General features: G+C 40.4%; 1 protein-coding gene across 3 annotated transcripts in view; it reads right to left on the minus strand.

The window, feature by feature from the left end:
- Positions 1 to 5,057: 5,057 nt before the first annotated feature.
- The window catches only part of AFG1L (AFG1 like ATPase), a 64,563-nt gene continuing 47,821 nt past the window's right edge, over positions 5,058 to 21,799 (minus strand). For 2 of the 3 annotated variants that reach the window (XM_071439146.1, XM_071439136.1), the window contains exons 11-13: positions 13,208 to 13,348; positions 11,348 to 11,461; positions 5,058 to 10,617 (exon numbers count right to left, since the gene is read on the minus strand). In XM_071439146.1, coding sequence (XP_071295247.1) covers positions 10,486 to 10,617; positions 11,348 to 11,461; positions 13,208 to 13,348 — 387 coding nt within the window. In that variant the 3' untranslated portion in view covers positions 5,058 to 10,485. The remainder of the gene's footprint in view (positions 10,618 to 11,347; positions 11,462 to 13,207; positions 13,349 to 21,799) is intronic. The other variant, XM_071439156.1, reaches the window with a different exon arrangement.

Genomic DNA, 21,799 nt, shown 5'->3' on the forward strand with positions numbered 1-21,799 from the left:
ATTAACCAAGTCTTAACTCATGGCTGTGGGAGCAGTTACAGGCCACAAGGGCTGCAGAACCCATTTGTAACTCCTTGAGCACATGTAATATATACACATAGACAGTACTGCAGCAACTTGGTGTTAGTAAAACAAATAACCAAGGTATGTAAAAAGGCTGGGCAGGCAGTGACAGGCACTGGCTTGAGCAGATGTCTCAATGTTTGTCCTCAGGTGCTCTGAGAGCAAAGGATGAAGTCACTCTGACTTTTAAAGAACCGTGTATTGAGGAACTGTAAATTAGCAGAAACAAATAAACCAAAATATCCATTATATTCACTACCAAAAGGGCTTTTTTCTTTTTTTTTTCTGGGGAAAAAAAATCCATACAGCAAACATTTAATGGATTTGATAAGTGTGACTTTTTACATTGTTCACCCTTATGTGGCAAGACAAAACTCATTGCTTTTATTTATGCAGGCCATATGATTTTGTGTACCTAAATGGGAACCTAGCACAGCCTATGAAGAACCTTTGGAAACTGCAATACAGGTAGGTAAGAAGTTCCTTTGATTCACAAAGTGGTTTTATTGTTTTGCCTCAAAGCCAAGAGCAAAAAAGGAGCTGACCCAAGTGGAGCTGTTGTGAAGGGACACAGGGGGCACAGTGCTGAGGCTTCCTGAGCCTGGCGTAGCGGCTGCATCCAGCTCCTGGAGGAGGACGGAATGGCCGTGTGATTGCCCCACAGCGTTACCTGTGTCTGCACTTACCTGCCTGACACTCTTCTGGCTGACTGCCTGGAGTTAAACCTAAGGAGGCTGAGGAGAGACAGCAAAGAGAAGGAAATGAAACTATGGTGGTGATAAAGGCTGCTAATACCAACATTCCTTTAGGGGATCAGTGGGGAGCAAGGTGCTGGAATAACTGCTGCCAGCCTGCTGCCAGAAGGGTGACAAGCTGCTTTACCAAGGCCAGCAATGAACACAAAAAGATATTAAACCCTCCCCCAGCACAGATGAAAGGGCTGGAGACTGGGGGTATGGAAAGGAGGTCAGAGCAGCTTCTCAAGAAGAATCATTACTGGACTTGCAGCTACACCTGGGTGTCCCACCAAAGCTTGGGACAATGGGCTGTGGGAGGGGATTTCAGGGGCTTGTCTATGCTGCTGAAAAGGTGGAAAAGGGGAAGTTCCAAGCACCAACACTTCCCTCAGACTTAGGCTTCTTTCCTGGTTTGTGGCAGGCTTTTGGCTGTACTGCCAGCTGTTCTGCCCCAAAGGAAGACTTTCAGCTGTCCACTGCCGGCTGTTTGGAGGGGAGGGGTTGGCAGGCAGTGTTCAAAGACAGCAGTCCTGTTTAAATGCCAACACAGGGAGTAGGGTGGGCGAGACAGGCTAGGGGTGCCAGCCCAGTCACAGGGTGGTGAACATGGCAGCAGCCCTCATTTCCTAGACTTAAGCTCCTGGGAGAAATGTCAAAGCTGGAGTGGGTAAGGACACTGCTCCCTTACCTGGAATGATGTCTGGCTTTTTTTTTTCCCCCCAAACATCCTTTTACCAGACTTTTCCCCACAAGCCTCATCTCACTAGTATTCTTTAGGCTGCCATGGCTGCAGCATCTCTGCAGTACGTGTGTGCAAGGGGCAGGTGGCCGTGGGAGAGGCCACAGTGGGAGAGCAAGCCCAGGTGCACCACAGGCTGGAGCTGTCTGCCCACCGAAACCACCCAGGCGGCTGTGACTGAAATTTAATTTGCCTGGTGCATTCTGTGGACATTTTAATGAGCATTTCCTACAATCTACTTGGCAAAGAGGCTGGATTGGCAGCTGCCTGACTGAATGGGCTTTGCACCCAGTCTAACCTTCTCCATTCGCAGTTTCCAGTGCTGGAAAACCTCTCTGTCTCACTTTCAGAAGTTTCTATAGCAATCACAGCCATCCTAGTGAAGCACTGGAAATGGCAGCCCATTCAGATTGTAATTTTGCTGGACAGTAATTGCTCCTCTCTCCACTGGCCTCTGAAATGTTACTTTTTGGGAGGTATCAACTGCAACTGGAGGAGACTGGTCCTCTGCCTGTGTTTCCAACCAGCTTTGCTCCTCCTGCTCCCTGAGGAACTCTGTTACCTGTTTAAAGCGTGTGAACCTTGATTAGCAGGGAAGTGTTGCTGGGCACATCATACCTCAACTACAGGAAAGACCTGACATGAGTGATGCTCTTTACAGGCCTGCAGGAGCAAACCTCCCCACCCAACACAGCATGTTGTGACCTGAACATTATCCATCACTGCATGTAGAAAAAGTTACAGAAGTGTGTTTGCCTTTGCTAATTGTAAAAGACCAGAGCACTCAAAGGTTTTTTCTTTGTGTTGGTGAGCTTACTTTTCCTAGTTTCCTTGACTTCAGCTTAAACACTCAATCTTTTGTTCCATGCTTCATTTTTTCAGTGGCTGTGATTGCTCTTAATTACTGTGACACTGAAGAACCGTGTGCTGAAAATACATTAAGTAACTTCTTGCAATAAGAGAATGTGGTAGAATTATCCCACAGCTTGTGAAGAAATCAGTTAACCATTTCTTAAGCTCTTGTAATAATCTTCCTCTATACTTTTATGGCTATTGTTGCCTGCTGGAAAAATTAGCTTAAAGCTGAGTAAGGGGAATTGTGGATAAGTGTTTGCAATTTGGCTTTGGACTGACATAGTGTGGTTGCACTCAGAGAATTTGAAGTCTTTGCTCTGGCAGCAGTACTCAAATCTGGGAATATAGGATTCACATTGGAAAAGAGTGGATTTTTATAACTATTTAAATGAACAATTTCAGCTAGAGAGTAGATTAACAGAGCCAACTAAACCCTTCACCCTGACAAAGAACTGGCGGGAGGACTATAGAAACACATCCAAAATTTTACCAAAATGAATGCAGAGTACTAGGTCAGTGAGAAGCATTTCTGTATTTTAATGGCTCTCTTAGAAATCAATTCAATTTAAAACAAAAGTTGTTTTACAAATATGTGGAGAATGCAGAAGGCTGGAGAGGGAGCAAGTGGCCTGCATCCTCCATCTGCTCCATCCTCCCTCTCCTCTCATGCTAGGAACTGCTACTGCAAGTCTCCCTTCTGGGCAGACATAGAGGCAAAAGCAGGCAGTGCCCTAAAAACAAGGGTCAGAAATGTCTCCCATTCTGCAGGTGCATGGGTGCACCCCCAGACCCCACACCCTGTATTTTATGTGTGCCAGAGCTCCTGAGGCCCAAAGCCAAGCAGCAGGAAAGTCTAAGCCCAGGGGTCTTGGGGAAGCTGAGACACAAAAACCTGTGCTTCTCCATCAGAAATGAGGTTACAGAACAAGAGAATATTAAGTACCCCAGGATGAGGAGCAATCTTCATTGACAAGAAATGGACATGTTGGGGATTGCTCATCTCTGAGAGCAAATGGATCAGGGTGACACAAGAGGAGCATCCACTGGACAAACAAAGCTGCAAAGGCAGATTGGCAAAACCTGTTCTCAAAGAATTTCAGAAGAGGCAGCAAAGCCTAGGGACCTTTTTTTGAGCAAAATTTCTACTAATTAAACCCTGACAGCTTACTGCTGCAGGATGTTTGAAAGAAAAACAGGATCTTAAATTGATCTGGAGAAGGGTCTAACATTTCCATGAGTGGCAAGGCATGCAAACACAGTTAAGGGTACATCCTTTTCCTTCACAAATCTGTGTGAATCTGTAATGGGAGAGTAAGACATCCCATTCTGGATGCTCTTCTCAAACACTGGGTACCATAATGCTGCAAGCAAGATACTGGAGCAAGTTAGTTGCTCGACTTTCAGTATTACAATATCCCTCTTCAAGAAACAGGAAAATACAATGTTTGCAGTAAAAGGTGTAGAAATAGACCCAAAGTTTAACCTAAAAATTTTACACCCCTGGTTTCTCAAGTCTGAACTATGAAACACTGCTTGCCATCTGCCAGCAAGACCTGCGTGTCTGCCCCTGGCTTCCATGGAGCAGTGCCATGCTCAGCAGTGCTGTGTCGCTCTCAGCGCTCAGAGGTGCTCCTTTGGGACATTTGCACTGGGGAGCTGCAGCGATCCTCAGACCCTGCCAGCCCTTCCATGTGGGGCTCTCTGCCAGCCTCCATGTCAGCCAACTGCTTCCCCCAGCAATAATCTAAGCTGTGCAGAACCTGTAACAACCAACCACAGAACGAACTGGCTGACAGCACAAGCACATCTTGAACAGTAAGAATCTCAAATTATGAGGGTGAAAATGCACTTTAATTGTGGTTTCCAGGCAGCTATTTTGTCTCACCCTCAAGTTTTTGGAGGAAAGAGGCAAAGAGGTGGAAAAAAGGGTTCCAAACTCAAAAATTATGGCTGCTGGCAGCAGTAACTGAGGCAGACAAGTCTAAACTACTGCTGGAGAAGGACCTTTCTGACAAGCCCTGGATATTCCAAAAGCCAAACCATGTGTAGGGCAATGGCTACAGCTTGTGCAGCCAACCACATGCCCAGAAACTGGCAGTGCTGCCAGTCCAGGTTTGCCCTCTGGATACAGACATCTAAGAAAAGCAATCACACTAAGGTCATGAAGACCAAAGGGCTGGAGCACCTCTCCTATGGAGACAGGCTGACAGAGGTGAGATTGTTCAGTCTGGAGAAGGCTCCAGGGAGACCTTACAGCACCTTCCAGTACCTAAAGGGTACTGCAAGAGACCTGGAGAGGCACTTTTTACAAGGGTATATAGTTACAGGACAAGGGGGAATGGCTTTAAACTGAAAGAGGGAGGCTTAGAGTGGCTATTAGGAATAAATTCTTTACTGTGAGCATGGGGAGGCACTGGAATAGGTTTCCCAGAGCAGCTGTGGAGGCCCCATCCCTGGCAGTGTTCCTAGACAGGCTGGATAAGGCCTTGAGCAACCTGGTCTAGTGGGAGGTGTTCCTGCCCATGGCAGGGGAGGTTGGGTTTAGATGATCTTGAAGGTCCATTCCAACTCCTTAATATTCTGTTATTCTAACTAACAGTGGGTCTGTCTATCCAGAACACATATCTAAAATTAGCATGAGTAAGTGACAAGTTCATAACATCTGGATTTATTAATTTTTATTACAAGATAAATTCTTCTCAAATAGCAGATGGATTTGACAGTGTTCAATTTGTAATATACTAGATTCAAAATGATGTATTTTAAAAAATATTCTCTCTATACAAGGAAAATGCCAACAGAATTTACAAAGCCACTGTATTTCAAATGTATAGGACCTGAGGTTGTTATGAATCTTATAGGAAATTCGTTATTACAAGTAAAAGAAAAAACACACAAATGGTTTATAGTTTTAATCGCAAATCTCAAATTTTTTTTCTTTAAATAGATTCTTAAAATAGATGCATTAATTAAACAAAATCACTATGAAGAGATGTGGTGTTTAGTGGATGACATTAATTCTGTAACCCAAACAAGGAGACTAATCCAGTCTGAGTAGCTAAATTATTTTTTTTGCACTATTTACATACTTTACTGAAGTATTTTCATCCCAGAGCCTCAGCAAGCATCTTAGAATATTAATGAGGGAAGCCTGGCAGCATGCCAGAGTTAGCAAGTGAGAAAGTAGCATCATTCCCATTTTATCAACAGGGAAACTGAGGCACCAGGTGTATTCAGACCCAGGAAACTGCAGAAAGAAAAATCCTGAACCTTAATTCTGTTAGCCACGTCATGATGGAGAGACTGTTCTTCCTCCTTGTTATGTGGCTGGTGACCCTACTGGGCACTGTTTGAAACCTGCTCAGTTGCTTTTTTTCATGTTTAGATTGCTGCAAAATAGGTGACATCTATCCAGCTGTGTTGTCATCACAAACACCTTTACTAAAAGAAAAGACATTAATGCTTTTCCTTTTCAGATCAAAACCCAGCAACAGCAAAAATGCGTCTTCACTCCCTCCAAAGCCTTTGGAAGGCTGTCTTGTTCTACCCAAAATACTGCAATTGTTCCCTCAATCTGCACAGTAACAAATACTGAAAACCAGCAACTCTGAAAGACAGAATTGCACTATTTATTATTATTAAAAAAAAAAAGAAGTTAAATTTTGAACATTCTTTGGTCAATCAAGTATTTGAAAGAAGTTAGTTGAGAGATTCTCAGCCAGGATGTGACCTTTAGAAAACATGAAGTGTTTCACATGGTCCATAATCACCAGGATTTTACTTCCTATGACAGCAAAATACTATACCACATCAATAAAGGTCACTTGAAAAGGCCTTTAAAAGTAACTTGTCAATAGTGTTTGCTGAACGACTAAAGGAAATAAAAATTTGTTGCAGATCTGAGATGACATGAATTCACAAGTTAAGGAAAACCTAAAAAGCCAGGACTTAAACTCTGGATAGAAGCATTCAGCACAAATCCAGCAATTTTTAAGGCTATTATGGAGCATGCATAATTTAGTCACAGGCATCTCACTGTTTACATTTTGGCAAATACAACATCTTCATGTGGAATAAAGTCATGGACTGTTGCTGTCTCACAGCAGCAGGAGCAGGCCAGGCAGCAGGGGACAGGACAGCTGGGAGCACAGGTGGCCCAGCACCCTGGGGCACAACAAAGCCACTCTTGTCCATGGTATCAGTGAGATTCTGGCCAGCACCAGTTGCCTGAAGGTGTCTGACCCCAGAAGCAGCACCTCCAACTCAGCACTGGAAAAAGGCTTTATACATGCTACAGCACCATCAAATAAGCAAATAGGGCCTCACTTTCTTCAGGGAGGTAGATGGGCATAAATGTGCTGCTTCTGTGGTTACAGGGGCACCCTATGCCCTGGCCACATCTGGGCTGGCTGAGAAACCAGTCCAATAAATTTCTCCTTGTGGATCTGACCCAAAAGTGGCAAACCTCCCTCTGCAGCACAATCACAAATACAGCACAGCGATTTAGGCAACTTTTCTTGTTTTCAGCCTCAAAACACTCTGGAATCTTCCCCATTTCTTTTCCTTGATTATTGCTGGTACATACCAGGGACTCCCAACAGACAAATTCCTTGCTGGCCAAGGAAAGACTGCACTATGGTGTTATTTAGCAATATGTCCCAGAAGTAGTGCTGGCTCTGGAAGCTTTTGGGGGACTTCCCTCCTGTGTTTTCACAGAGCTCACCTATATCCTTAGAGGCCTTCAGTGGTACATCAGTCCCACTGCATTTAGGTGGTACATCAGTCCCACTGCTTTCAAAAACCTGGGGCATCTGAGTTTGGGGTGTGCATTCAGACTGCAGAAAAGCCTCAAATACCAATGGGCAAAGCAGCAGCAGTTTGAACACAAACAGGGATCCTGTGGTTAAAGGAGCTTCGTCATCACCCACACAGACAGTGGAGAAACACCTCACTTCCCTGGCCTGAGGCAGTCTCTCTGGGAATGAAGAACCTGCCAGGACCTCCTCTCCCATGTGTCCCAGACGTGTCATCTGTGTTCTGCAAAATTGCACATTTCCCCTATACCACCTGACAGAGAAGGACATACAGGCTAAATATATAAATAGTTCTTAAGCAAATGTAAATAAATATCCAGATGCAAAGCGCCTTAGGTTATCTACCACCATCTCCCATTTTCCTACAACACATTCTGGTTCAAGGCAGGAGGCATTTGAATGCTACTCAAAAAAACTCAAGGCTGAAGCTTCAGGAGAGTTATCAGCATAGTCCCAGGCTGATAAGTATAAAGTGCCACATATAAATACAGAAACACATACATTTAAATCATATATATTAGTTTTATCTAGATTTATATGTACATGTATAAATTAAATATACATATGTGTTTGTATATACAGACACACATGCATGAATGTCAATAGTCCCTCGGTTGAGAAACCTAATCCAAAACTCTGAAAGCATACAACAATTATTTGGATATTCTTAATATAAACAATGAATTCTGATTGGAGTTTTCATAAATATGCATTAAAATTCTCCATGGTAGTCACCCTTGTGGGAATAATAATACAGTTCCATTAGTTGCAAACTATAAATATAGGCTTTAAAAATTATTTGAAGAGCAGGTATAGCCAGAATAAGTAACTTCCAGGACAAGTAGAAGGGATCAGAACAGAAAACTAGAATTGAGCATGTGGCTCCCTAACAAAAGTAAGTGCACAGGACCTCTCCCGCCCTCCCTGCTGCCCAGAAGGCCCTTCTGGATGCCTTTTGTAATTGTGATGGGAGACAACTTGGTAAGAGACAGAAAAAAGTCATGTTGCCAAAATCCAACAAAACCTCTTATAGTTGGGGACAGTGTGTTATACATCTCCTCCCTAGGACATGAGTGCAGTCTTTTCAGTCCATCTACATGTTTTTTTCTACTCAAAGTTTCTAAATATGCTCTTAAGATTACTTTATAAAAATACACAATAAGCCAATACACACAATACCATGTTTTGTTTCAGTTAGATTAAAATCAAGAATGACACCACTGTATCTTCAACTCTAAAATAGAGTTTCCAACTACAAACATGAGGATGGGTGATGTGTCTTGAGGTATCAGTTCTTATCCTATCTTTTCCATAAAACACATTCCTATGGTAACGTGATGAATTGCCTCAGTAGTACTGAGTACTGCTCCCCCCAGACCAGGGCAGGTGTGTCAGCAGTAGTGGAAGGCTTGGTGTAGAAGAAGCACAAGAAAATTCAGGGTAGAGATGTCACTGGTGTAGAGGCAGCATATCCAGGCTTGCAAGAACCACAAAATTTAGGAAGAATATGAACTTGCACCTACTGTTACAGCATACCCTGTCTTATCAAGGTCTCTTTTCTCATCCATTATTTAAATCTTAATCCTGTGCAGCTTCAAGTACCTTAAAGCTCCTCCTCAGGGTTCTCTCTTGGCTAAAACCATTAGCTTTCAATGAACCAGACTGAGCAACAGTCTGATTTGAAAAAAAACTCCTGGAGCCTGCATGTCAACACATCGCTAGACTGAAGAGAATAGAAAAAAAACCAAAACCAAAACACACTACAGAGGAGTTCCAGGAATCTAGCATGGACAATATCAGGAATTTCTTAAAGAAGCATTTGATTTTTTTTTTTGTGCAAGCAGCATTATACATGACAGAAGCAGTGCATAATCACTGAAATACCCACTTTATGTGACATCATAAAATTACTCTGCATAGCGCCCCACCCCATTAACTTTGTCTGTAGAACAATTCTCCAGAAAAATTCTAATCCCATCAAACTTCCTGAACATCAAAGGTATATTTTAGAGAATCATTAAGGTTGGGAAAAAACTCCAAGATCATCGAATCCAACTTTTGTCCAAACCTCACCCTATCAAATAAACCACAGCACTAAGTGCCATGTCCCGCAATTAAACACTTCCAGATATGGTGACTCCACCACCTCCCTGGGCAGCCTGTTCCAATACTAGACAACACTTTCAGTGAAGAAATTCTTCATCATGTCCAACCTGAATCTCCCCTGGAGCAGCTTGAGGCTCTGTCCTCTCATTCTGTCATTGGTTGCCTGGGAGAAGAGTCCAAACCTCCCCTCATTATACCCTCCTTTCACGCAGTTAAGAGCGAGCAGTAAGGCCTCCCCGAGCCTCCTTTCCTCCAGGCTAAACACCCCCAGCTCCCTCAGCTGCTGCTCACAGGACTGATGCTCCAGACCCTTCACCAGCTTCATTGCCCTTCTCTGGACTCGCCCCTGCCCTCAATGTCCTTCTTGTAGTGAGGGGCCCAGCCTGGACACAGCACTCAAGCTGAGGCCTCACCAGTGCTGAGTACAGGGGAACAATCCCTGGTGCTGCTGGCCACACTGTTGCTGATACAGGCTGAGATTCCATTGGCATTCTTGGCCACCTGGGCACAGCTGGCTCATGTTCTGTTTTCCAGCACCCCCAGGTCCTTTTCTCCTGGGCAACTTTCCAGCCCCTCTGCCCCAGCCCTTAGTGCTGCCCAGGGCTGTTGTGACCCAAGGGCAGGACCTGGCACTTGTCCTATGTAGAACCTCATACAACTGGCCTCAGCCCATTGATCCAGCCTGTCCAGATCCTTTGCAGAGATTTCCTGCCCTCCTGCAGGTCAACAGTCCCACCCAACTTGGCATCATCTGTGAACTTACTGAGGGTGCACTTTGATCCCCTTGTCCATACCATGCATAAAGATACTGAAGAGGGCTGGCCCCAATACTGAGCCCTGGGGAACACCTCTGGTGACCAGCCACCAGCTGGAGGTAATTCCATTCACCACCACTGCATGGAGCCAGACATCCAGACAGGTTTGAAGAAGAACAAATGAAGGCAGAATTTCACATGTCCACACACTGGTGGTACAGACAAATAATTGAGACCTCATGTCTTAAACTCAAAAAACTATTGATGAAAGAAAACATGGTCCAGATGATAAAGTGCAATTATTATTCAAGTTGTGCTAAAAAACTTTCCAGTGCTTTCCTGAAGCTTTTCCAATTTTTCTTCTTGGTGATTTCATGCTGTAATTTTACTTCTTGGTGATTTCATTCAACTTTTAATTATGTTTTTTTGCTTCTGTCCCCATCATTCCAGTACTGTTCAGTTTGCATTTCTGTGAGCCGTGAGAGAGTACGCTGAAAGGCAAAGATTTCCTCTTCTCCTGTAAACACGGAGAGTCCTTTGGCAGAATCCTACATCAATACACAAAACCAGTACCACACACCTGTGAGACTCATGGCTGTACTGAAGTGCATCCTGTCTAACTCCTAAGGCTCAGTGCTCTACAGGCTTTAACAAAACAAGACAGCAGTATGGCACCAAAATATTAAAACTGATCTCCAAAAATTAAAGAAAAGCACCTATTTCAGCCAGGAAATCCCCTGAAGGAATACATAAAAAGAATAATTTCGTTTTAAAACAACACAGTAACAGGTTAACCATCTATTTTTCCTTTTTTTGACTAATTGTACACCCATTAAAAATTATTTAAAAAGTCATTAGCAATAACTGAGCTACAGGAGAAAGAAAAACAGAATAAGCAACATGCAAAGCAGTACTGTTTGTGAGGACTTTTGAGGCTGTTCTGTAGTCTAGGAACAGGTAGAACAAACTATCTTTTATTTCTGTATTTTAAATGTAGGTGCTAAACTTAAATCAGCATTTTCATAAATAACTGAACAGATACAATGATTAGCATTCAAAATTACCCTAAAACTTAAACAAAATGGTTCTACATATAGTGACATTTTCTTTGACTATGAATAAGTAGCACAACATGTAATAATCAGAGGGACAGACACTGCAAAAAAAGCAGCATATCAATAGTTAAATGTTTCCTTATTCCCCCTCTTAAAATGCTCTGCAATTATGAGACTAAACCAAATTTTGTTACAGAAGGGAGACAATGTTAAAATCGTGTACCTGGCTCAAGTCCAAATCATCCATCAACACTCTGTTGTCCTGCAGTTCAGCACTGTCCTGTTTCACCTGGAACAAGCTTTGGAGAGGGGCTGCTGCAGAACAGATAATGCGCACCTGAGAGGAGGAGAGAGGCAACAACAGTGTAATCCCTTGGGCTTTACAGAAATAGGGTAAAATGTACCATCTATGCACTGCAAATTTCACGTTAAATTGGCAGTGTTTTTTCCCCAATGATTTTTCTTTCTCTTATTAGCACTGTTGTTACAGATTTACCTGACTTAGATGAACTATTAACCTTACAGGATCTTTTTTCTCAATAACAACTGATGTAACTTTTACTCACAGAACAGAACTGTGCTTTCAAATACCCAGAATATCTGCTACACAGGCAGTGAGTTCACCACAAAGTTTACTTTCTAAAATGAGAGCTGTACAGTAAGCAATGCTTACTTTTCATCCATAGTGAGACTCCTCTCAGTGGGTAGATACACTGCGCTATTTAAAAGAATACTTAAATTCCAAATTTCCAATTTCCAAATTTCCAATTCCAAAATTACAAGTTTCAGAAGACTGAGTGAAGCCTTTCCTGCCTCCATCTGTGCTACTCCAGTAAGTTATTTGCTAGTAAAAATAATGATGCTGTTTTCATGTCTGCTGGGAAGAGCTACAACATGCAGTGTGAGATGGGGCTGCAATGAAGACAGACTGAAATAATACTATAGAAGGAGACTCTTGTTGAGAGCATGCAAGCAAGATGTTTGTGTTGTGGACAGGCATCCACAGATATACTTAGGTATTGTTCCCAACTACTTTTGATGGGAGTTTAACCTTGTGTTTTTCCTATGGAGGAAATAATAGAAAGTGACTGCTTGCAATTCTTAATGACAGCCCAAACACAGAGCAGACCATCCCCCTATTTCTAACCCATTCGTTTAATATTAGCATATTGCCTTAGCAAATGTCCACTTCCCAACCATAAAGAATAAAGAATCTGGCTAATTTGAATGACACTGATTTGAATCTGGCTGATTTGAATGAGACTATTCATACACTGAGTTAGTTCAACACCTTACTGAGTTGGGGCCCTTCTGATCAGCAACCCATGCCAGAACATTCTCGATAAGAGCCAACCTCAACTGACACTTCCAACTGCATAAATGTTTAAGTGTATGCAAATATAATCACATATATGATAGTGTTTCAAACCTTGCATCACTTTTAAAAAAATCACCTTAAGCAGGAACTTCCCTTTGTTTTAGTTATGCTGATTTTGCTTTACAGAGATTGAAATCTCTGTAAATCCACATGAAGTGCTGCATTTATCATTATTATTCCATGAGCAATTCTGCAATCTAATGTAAATCCTATAGTGACTGTTTCCTTTAAACTTTATGATGTAATTGTGCTATTAACTCCTCCTTCCTGATCAAAAAGGCACTGATTCCTGACCAACTGCCCATACAGATTAAAATCTAAAAAACTCCATTTCATTCCAGCACAGTTGGCAGCACAATCTTTCATTATTAAAATAATGACATGGTTTCTGTTGTTTTCCTCGGTTAGGAAAGAACATCCTCATTCAAAAAAGGCAAATGAGCTCAGACTTATATTTATGCTCATACTTAATACTCGTAGAAACAAAAAAAAAAAAAATCTGTTTATTTGCCTTTATTGAAATGGGACCATTTTTTTTTTCTTTTTTCTGTGAAGCTGGAATGGTGTTTCTTTGCAGTGCTACTTCATTCTGCTTATGTTTTCCAAACCATTACTACAGAAAGCCTTATTTCAAACCAATAGTAAGAATCAGTTTTAGGACTCCCAATATTATTCCTATGCATATAGGAAAGGCTTGGTTCTCACCTTATGCTCATAAAAGGTATCAATAAGAGTAATGAAACGACGAGTTTGTGTCCTTTTTGCTATTGTAAGGAGTGGTATGTCACGAACAAACACTGTGTCAAAATGCTTTGATATTTCCAAATAGTCGCTGGCTCCAAGAGGCTGAAACAAAACAAAACCATAAGCAATGGAAACCCATGACAGAATGACACAAACTCTGTATCTTCACATACTACAGTAACAGAAGAGAGCTGTCAAGTCCTGATCATAATCCTATTTTTATTCCTTTGTATCTCGCTTGGGGAATGCTCGATTGCCCTTAGGGACATAGGTACCTGGGGGTGTTCATACTCCTGGCTTTACACGAACACTGAGAGTGAAAAATGTGGCTCTTCTGCACCCAGACAACATTATGCTCTCTCTCTGACAACCTCAAATAAAATAATCACTATAAACCATAATCCATAGAAGACATGTGATTTCAACCTAAAGCATAAATAATTTGAATAGCTATTAGGATGCTTTCTAGATCTTTAAAGATTTGTAAATGCAAATGTATAGGCTAGTTACTAAATCCTAAGTAGACCTGCATTTAGTTCACCCAGGACTAACCCAGCCTGAATAAGTATCTTATTTTTTAAGTATGGAAAACAAGAGGAAACAGACAGAAATACAATTTTGCAGCCGTTCCTTTGTTCATGGTTTCTCCTGTAATGATGAAATAAAAATCTTCAAGAAGAACTCATTAGTTTCTCTTTCTGTATCTAAACCATCAACAGAAAATATGCACAAATAGCAGTAGCTCATTCAAGTACATTCCTCTAAAATTACTTTTTCATTACATGGAAGGTATTTTTTTATGCAAGATCTGTCCTATCAGTACCACAGGCAGTACTTTATCGTGAGCTATTAAAATCTGTACTCCTGAACTTGTTCCATTAGTTTTACTTATACAAATACTTCAGAATCATGTCTGCAGCTACTGCAGTAAACAAGTTCAGCAGCATTTTGGATGGTCACAACTCCCTTCCCAGGTAATCACCTGCACCATGTGCTGTACCAAGTATAATACTGTTATAAAGCACTGCAATACTGCTATTAACTTAAAACCACTAAATATAAAATATTTGCTTTAACTGAAATTATGAGACTAATTTGTTGTAGGCCAAACATAACTTCTTAACTAGAACACTTCTGCAAGAAGTTACTTTAAGCAATTATCAATAGCTGCTCATGAACAGGACTTTAGGTTTTGTTTAGATACTAGAATAAAAAAAACTTGTAGAAATGGTCTCTACACAAGCACAGCAGAGAGAAGCCCTGATGGCATTCCAAAAATTCTTGGGAATTAATGGGAATAAGCTAACCTTCCAGGCAGGTTCTAAAGCCTGTCACTCTCCACCAGCTCTCCCACTTGCAGTCTCACAAATCACCCTGCTTTCCCATTCCCAAGCACTCAACTTCCCTGTAGCATCTATGGAAAAGAATTATTACAAAATCTTTCAATTCTTTTGAGCAGTGTTTAAGAGTAGTATATGCTGTATTCTCCCCTTAGAATTATATTTAATGCTTATTTTCTCCCTCCATTTCAGTCACCTAGTTACTACTATGGACTTGTTAATCAGAAACCAAAACCTCATCATCATGAGGGCCCCCAGCAAAGCTTCATGCAACACCTCTGAAAAAACCAAAATCCTATCTGGATAAACCAGAGTAACTCAAAATATTCTGATGAAATAAAGCAGGAAAAGGTTTAAGAAAGTGGAAGGAACTGATGGATGGAAACAACACAGAGCAAACTCACTGGACACCTTGCCGCCAGATACAAGTGCTACATCTGGACAGCAAGTATCAAGTGCAAAAGAAAAACAATGGGAGCACTAAAAGCAACACAACCAGGATGCTGCTGGAGATTTTAAGATTAGTGATAAGCAAATAGTTTCAGTACTGGTAATATTATTCCATACTTAGGACTGAAGCACTATTAAACACAGAGGAGATCAAGTATGCCTGTGTGATGAGTACCTATGAGGGAGAACAGCAGTAATCTGTACACAAGAAAGGTAAGAATTTCTCATGTCTCCCCTTAGGTAAGAAATTTAGAGAAATCACTGCTATGCTGATTCATTCTTTTATCACATGAAGAGCCCAAGCAGTCTTCTGCCAAAACTCAAAACCCTGCGGAATTATTCTGCCCTGACCCAATGTGACACACTTTCTCACACAAACCATACCAATACACCCTCCTCATCTCAAAGTATCAGATATTAAAAAGTGATTCCTAAAACGAATAAATATATAACTAGCATACAAACTTTTGCAAAGTGGGCAAACTGAAGTGCCCAACTAATAAGCTATACAGAAAAGTGCCCAACTAATGAGCTATACAGATAAGAACTTTGGTGGATATCCAAACAGGAGATTAAAAAACCTGGGTAGTCAGAGGGAAGAAACAGGTGGAAGACAAAAATAAGGCTAATGCATTTCAAATGGGAAGAATGGAAGATGTAATACTTATACTGCTTTTCATACAGACATAACATCATGGTTTATAGAAGGTTACAATATGCAGCTTTATCAGTCAAACAGAAATTCAATGTACCTCAGCAGTGCAAAAAGCACGCAATTCAAGAATTCCTCTAATTAAGGGCATAAAAGGCAGAACATTTCAAGCTTTAACAAGAACTTCTGAAAAACTGACACCAACACTAAGTGATAATATTCTGTGAATGTTAGCAGAAACGTGCCTTTGGAGACTCCCAAATCTTACACTCAGAAAGATCTGAGTCTAGCAGCGTGAGTACTTTATTAGAGTAAATTTGGTACCTCCCTGACAAGACTCAAGTCTAGTGAGACACAACTGAAATGCCAAATCAGCCATTCTGCTGTTACATATGGCTCAGCTGATATCAGCTGAAGTCCCTTACACAGAGGAGTTCTCAAAACTCCCTGCTTTTGGAGTTTAGAGACAGTCCTGGAGATGAAAGACAAAGCTTTTAATCTTGTTCCTAACATGACTTACTCTTGTCTTGGGAAGTCCTCTAATTTCCTTCTTACTCAGTGTAAAAAGAAGGAACCACCAGCAAGTTTGCAAGTGCTCTGGTTACAGGTTAGAGCCCTTTTTTGTATCCCTCTGTCCTTGCTATAGGCCCAGTTTCCATGCTCCCTGTAATTGCTTCAAAGCTGGTCTAACCCACCAGCTAACTCAAAATGCTCCAAACGCAAGAGACCATGATGAGGGGCACCCTGGCAGCTTCTCAACTCACATTCTCACTGGGCTGGTGCCCCTCAAACCTGGGATGAGGCTGGCACAAGCACCCACATCCCACCTCTGCCACACAGGAACAGAGACAGGGAAATGGGTTCAAGGCCAGATTGTGCCACTGCCACTGCTCTGGCTGTACAGTCCATTTACCAAGGAGTAAATTCCTGCTCCTCCAGCAGCCCAGAGCCCTCCCCTACCTTCACAGCACTGCCTTATTGCCTTCAGGCCCTTTTTCCCTCACCTTGCAGCAAGCACTCTCTGGGTCCCAACTGGCAGGAACACCAGCTCAGACTAGGCTACAAGATTAGAGGCACACGATTTTAGACACATAGCACTGTCCTCTGTATAACTTTCCAGGGCTGAAATTTATTTTTTCAATCTCAACCAATCACAGAAAGTATTTCACTTTAGTTAGCAGCATACATGAAGGTATTTCTTCCTCTGAAGTTGCTAACGAAGCCACAAATCCTCCTAATACTAATACATATATATGTAATCCTCTTACTAAAAGTTTAGCCTGATTAATCTCATCCTCTGAATAACACTGTAAAAATAACTTCATTTGGTGTGTGTTCCTGGTACTGTCTGATCTCTTTTGTTTCATCAATTATTGATCAAAACTCAACAGCAGAACAGTAAGACATTTATGTAATGACCGTCACTTACCATTCGTTACCAGTTCTTTCACATTCTATAATATTATTTTAAAAACTCAAAACACTAATAAATAAGAATCTTTCTTATGGTATTATTGTTTCTGCATGTGTATATATTGTAAAACTGTTGTGGGTTTTTGTCATTAGCTCTGATGCCAAGAGTCAGTATTTTACAAGCATCATACTAATGCAAAACACATTAGCCCTAACATGGTCTACACTCCTGACAAAGTGTTTACTCCACTTCAACCTGCTTGACTGATTTCTCACCTTTATTTGTTTTTGTTTCTCTGTCTACTTAATGCATTTTCAGCTATCATCATCTCAGTTCAAGTAGGATGTTTATTATTTGGAGCTCTCTGTGTGCTGTTTTAGAGTTAGTAATCTCCTGTTTCTATTATAGAGTTCATTTAATTATAGTATAAAGCATCTTTTTTTCTTTGTTGACTCATCAGTGGCCCAGTATACCACCTTTAAGAGATTGTCTGAAGAATACAGAATGTTTTACTTATTATAGAAGAGGATATGTCATCTCAATTTGTATTTTTTTGTTGATGCTGCAAGATATTCCAGGACCAGTTCCAGCCAATCCTGAAGACGCATGATTGACAGTAACTATAATTTTGTGCAGACACTCTTAACACTCCAAAACTTCCTATAGACAACACCCAGTTTAAGACCAGGTAATATTTACAACTTAATCTTTAAGTATAAACAAACAAACAAAAAAAGCTCTGTTGTTTCCAAATGAACAACACACTATCACTAGTGAGGCTCATAAAAGAGAGCACTGAGATAATGTGTGAAGGTCACAACTCCAAGAAAGGAACAGAAAAAACCCAAGGCATGATATATGATGCCACAGCACACTAAAGTTTAAATAAAAATGGGAAGAGGTAGGGCATGGCTAACTTGGTTAAAAAATTTAAAGCTACTGATTGCAGTGCAAATCACAGAACCATAGAACAGTCTGGGTTGCAAGATCCCTTAAACATCATCTACTTCCAACCAGGACAGCAGGAATATAAGATCTGTAAACCCTGGAATGAAAGACATTTTCTGTACCAAGCACAGCCCCTTGCTATCTCAGGTTATCTCACCACAGAATCCTGCTAAGAAGCAATTTTCCTTGTTCTTACAACAAAAGTTTTATAGTCTCATTTTTCATAGTGGAAAGTTGTTACAGATCTTTGCTTTTCTGCTTAAGAAGATGCTTGTAATTTCCCATTCTTTTATTTATTTATGTATTTTTTTAAACAATATGCTCAAAGCTGGTTGAATACTGGAAGCATAGAAAAGGAATGTTTCTGCTCTAAAAGCTCTCACTGCTAAATTTCCAGTTCCAACTGCGAAGTACAGCATTATCAATGAAATGGTCTCCAAAAATAGTTAAGGCTTAAAAAAATTATAGGGCTATTTAAGTATTTACACTTACTGTTAAGATTTCAAAACCATGATCAAAAAAGCTTTGAAAAAGAGAGAGAAGTACATTCAAGACTTTAAGAAACAAAAAAATTAAATTAAAAAGGCAAACCCTTAAAACTCCAATGAGCTTCAAAAAGCTTGTATTACCTGGTCTACAAAGTATAGGATCTAAACCCTCAAGGTTTATGCAGCTTTCACTGAAAGGAGTGCTCTCTAAAAATTAAGCTTTGATACACATAAAATATAAAACAGAAAGGTGGTTTGATTAACAATATAACTGTATTGCAATATTTACACCTGAAATAAGTTTCTTGGGTTTATTTTATAAAAAAATGCCTGTGAATAAGATAAGCCAATTTTTTTGAGGAGTAGAGAACCTGATTCAATCTTTAAGGTAAATGTAGCTAATAAAAGACAGAGTCTCAGTCTAGAGCTTAAGCTACAAAAGCTAATCTCTTAGGAATAAAACTAAGATCACAAACTAAGGAAAACTATGATTCTAAGGTTACTGGAAATAGTGCTTATCTATGGTACATTTATTTACACCTATATCTGAAAATCCTACAATCCTGAAGATGACACCAAATTATACTGTGGATACATTCAGCAGCCTTTAATGAAGATAAAACAGTTCCCTCAAAATTACTCAGAATCATTAAACCACAAATGCAGCTGAGTTATGTCATCATGTAGGGCAGACATTCAGCTGACTCAAAACCAGACACTTGCATTTCTAAATCACTTGATGCATTTGAAAATGGTGAGTTTTTTATTTTCTTTTCTTTTTTAAAAGGTTAGTTACATCTTTTCCTTTGAAGTGCAAGCTATTCAAGTTAAGAACTACATCTTCCTCCTGGTTTATACAATGTGCCCATTGCAATGGAACAACAACCTAACAGAAACTGTTCACCACTTATTTGTTGTGTTAATCTACACGAAAATTCTATTTTGCCACTTTCAGAAACACTGAATAACTACTAGGAAAAAAAATCACAGTCTGATAACCTTTTACAACATAAATACTGATACTAAATTTATTTGCAGAGTTTTAACGCTATCGTATGTTAGCTAATGGTTAGAATGATGCTAAGACACTGCATTCATTGGTACTGGGAGCGGGATGAAGGGATCTATTGGATTACCTAGTGGAAAGCCTAGAGGATCCATGAAGCAAAGCAGCTGAGGCTCTGGGAGGAGCAGGCTGCATGCCCGAGCGGAGCACTCAATCCCGGCAGAGGGCAGCAGCTGCTGCGCGCAAGCCCGGGGAGCACCGAGAGCAGCTCGGCACCTCCCGACTCCCGCAGCTCCATCGAGATTACACACCAGGTACGCTGTCAGCTGCGTTACTTACAACAGATCTAACTGGCACTATAAAATTTTCCTTTAGAAATTGTTAAAAAGGGAAGTGAAGAAAGGGAACTGGTAGAGAGTAATTTTTTCTAAGGTGTCACAAACAGTGTTATTCATGTGTGAACACACTACAATGGGCAACACTTATATTTGCACAATTGCATATATATATATACACACACACACATTTATATGTATGTATATATAGGGATTTTAAAATCAAGTTAATATATACATTTTATTTTTAAAGGCATCTGGTGATCTTTCATTCAGACATTTAAATCAATTAACTAATAATGTTTTGCAAAAATATAACACCACTGGTAGTGTTTCCCTCATTGTATAGATGGAGAAACTGGAAGAAAGGAATTAAAGGCCCCAAAGAACGGGAGAAGTCAACATTAGTATTAAAATTTGGGAACTGTATGTCTCTATTCTGCCTGGTGGCTGTCCCAGCCTCCTGTGGCTACATTTTGATGAAAACCAAGCAGAGTCCTCCTGTCTGATTACACTGGAGAAGCACTTTCACAGGGCTCCATTCTACTCCTGGGTAACTACTTCATGCCCATGAGGAAGACCAGCACGTGCCACTCTGCCACATAAACCCTGGTGTGTCAGTCTGAAAAACTGCTTCTCCTTTGCTTTAAAGCAACCAAAATAGATCAGTATCCTCTCATCCATTTTTTTGTTGGTTTTCCACATGTTCACATAACTAGTAAAGAAAAAAAACAAAGTGTATGAATTTGGTATTAACTTAGTTACCTAAAACATGGGATTGTCCTCATCTGGGAAACCAGGATTTACAAATTGATGCACACAATAGCTTAGCAAGTCAACTGCATGTCATATCAGCATTGCATACAACATATTCTCTGTATTTTATTTTTATGAACATTAATGAACAACTAGTAATTACCAGGATCTGGTGCATTATTTTAGATAGAAGTAATTCTTTATACCCTTGACATGAAAAAGTTTGATGCTAATATATGAAACAAGAATGAAATATTACAATACCAGAAAGGTATCAACTCTTAATTCCCAAGGTCTCCAGGTATTAATTAAAAAGCAGTTGTTATGAAAATTCTATTTAAGCTAGGAGATGTTATAAATAGTTACCAATTGCTGATTTGCTATTTTATTAGCTAACATCTCATTAATTCATGTGCTATCAAAGTGGAAAATGTTTCAATATTTCCCCTTAAAACAGAATTTTGATTTTATTTTAAAGGAAACTATAGTGAAAATAAAGAAGTTTTACAGGCTGTTCATATGAAATATTGTTTTACCAAAAATGTAAATTTCAAACACATCTCCTTAATCCTACACCAGCAAATGCAGATTTTTAGGTTTGGATATTTGTCCCTTGGAATGCACTGTAACAGTTACCCAAGACCAGACTAGAAGACAGATTGCAGCAATGAAGTGAAAGCAGAGTCACTTGAGTGATAAGCTATTTTGCCAACACAACAAAAGCATCTATCGTTTCACATGTTGATTCTTGCAAAACTTACTCTTTTTTCTGGAACCCTTAAGGGTAATGGACAGCCAAAGGAATCAATTAACCAAATTTTGAGTACAATGCTGTCCATTCGTGCTGCAATTATTACTGACACCCACATGAGCAGCAGTATACAACAGTTTCAGAAAACTCAAAAAATACTACTGCAACTCCAAGATAATGCTATAACTTGTAAGTGCTTCCATAATGCAGACCAGATATGTCAAATTTGGAAGAAAGGTTGCTTGGTATGAGGGAAATGCCCCATAACACTTCCTGTGAAACCCCCCTCAAAGCCAAGGACGTTATAAGCCTTGGATAAACTCAGTCTGAACTGACTGCACAGACTGATTGTAGGCTAAGAAGCATTGCCTACTCCCAGAAGTATGAGGGGCATAAGAGCTGGTTATTCCCTC

The sequence above is a fragment of the Agelaius tricolor genome, unplaced genomic scaffold (genome assembly GCF_023055355.1).
Source record: "Agelaius tricolor isolate 1412-34295 unplaced genomic scaffold, bAgeTri1.0.p SCAF_1, whole genome shotgun sequence".
Taxonomy (NCBI): Eukaryota; Metazoa; Chordata; class Aves; order Passeriformes; family Icteridae; genus Agelaius; species Agelaius tricolor.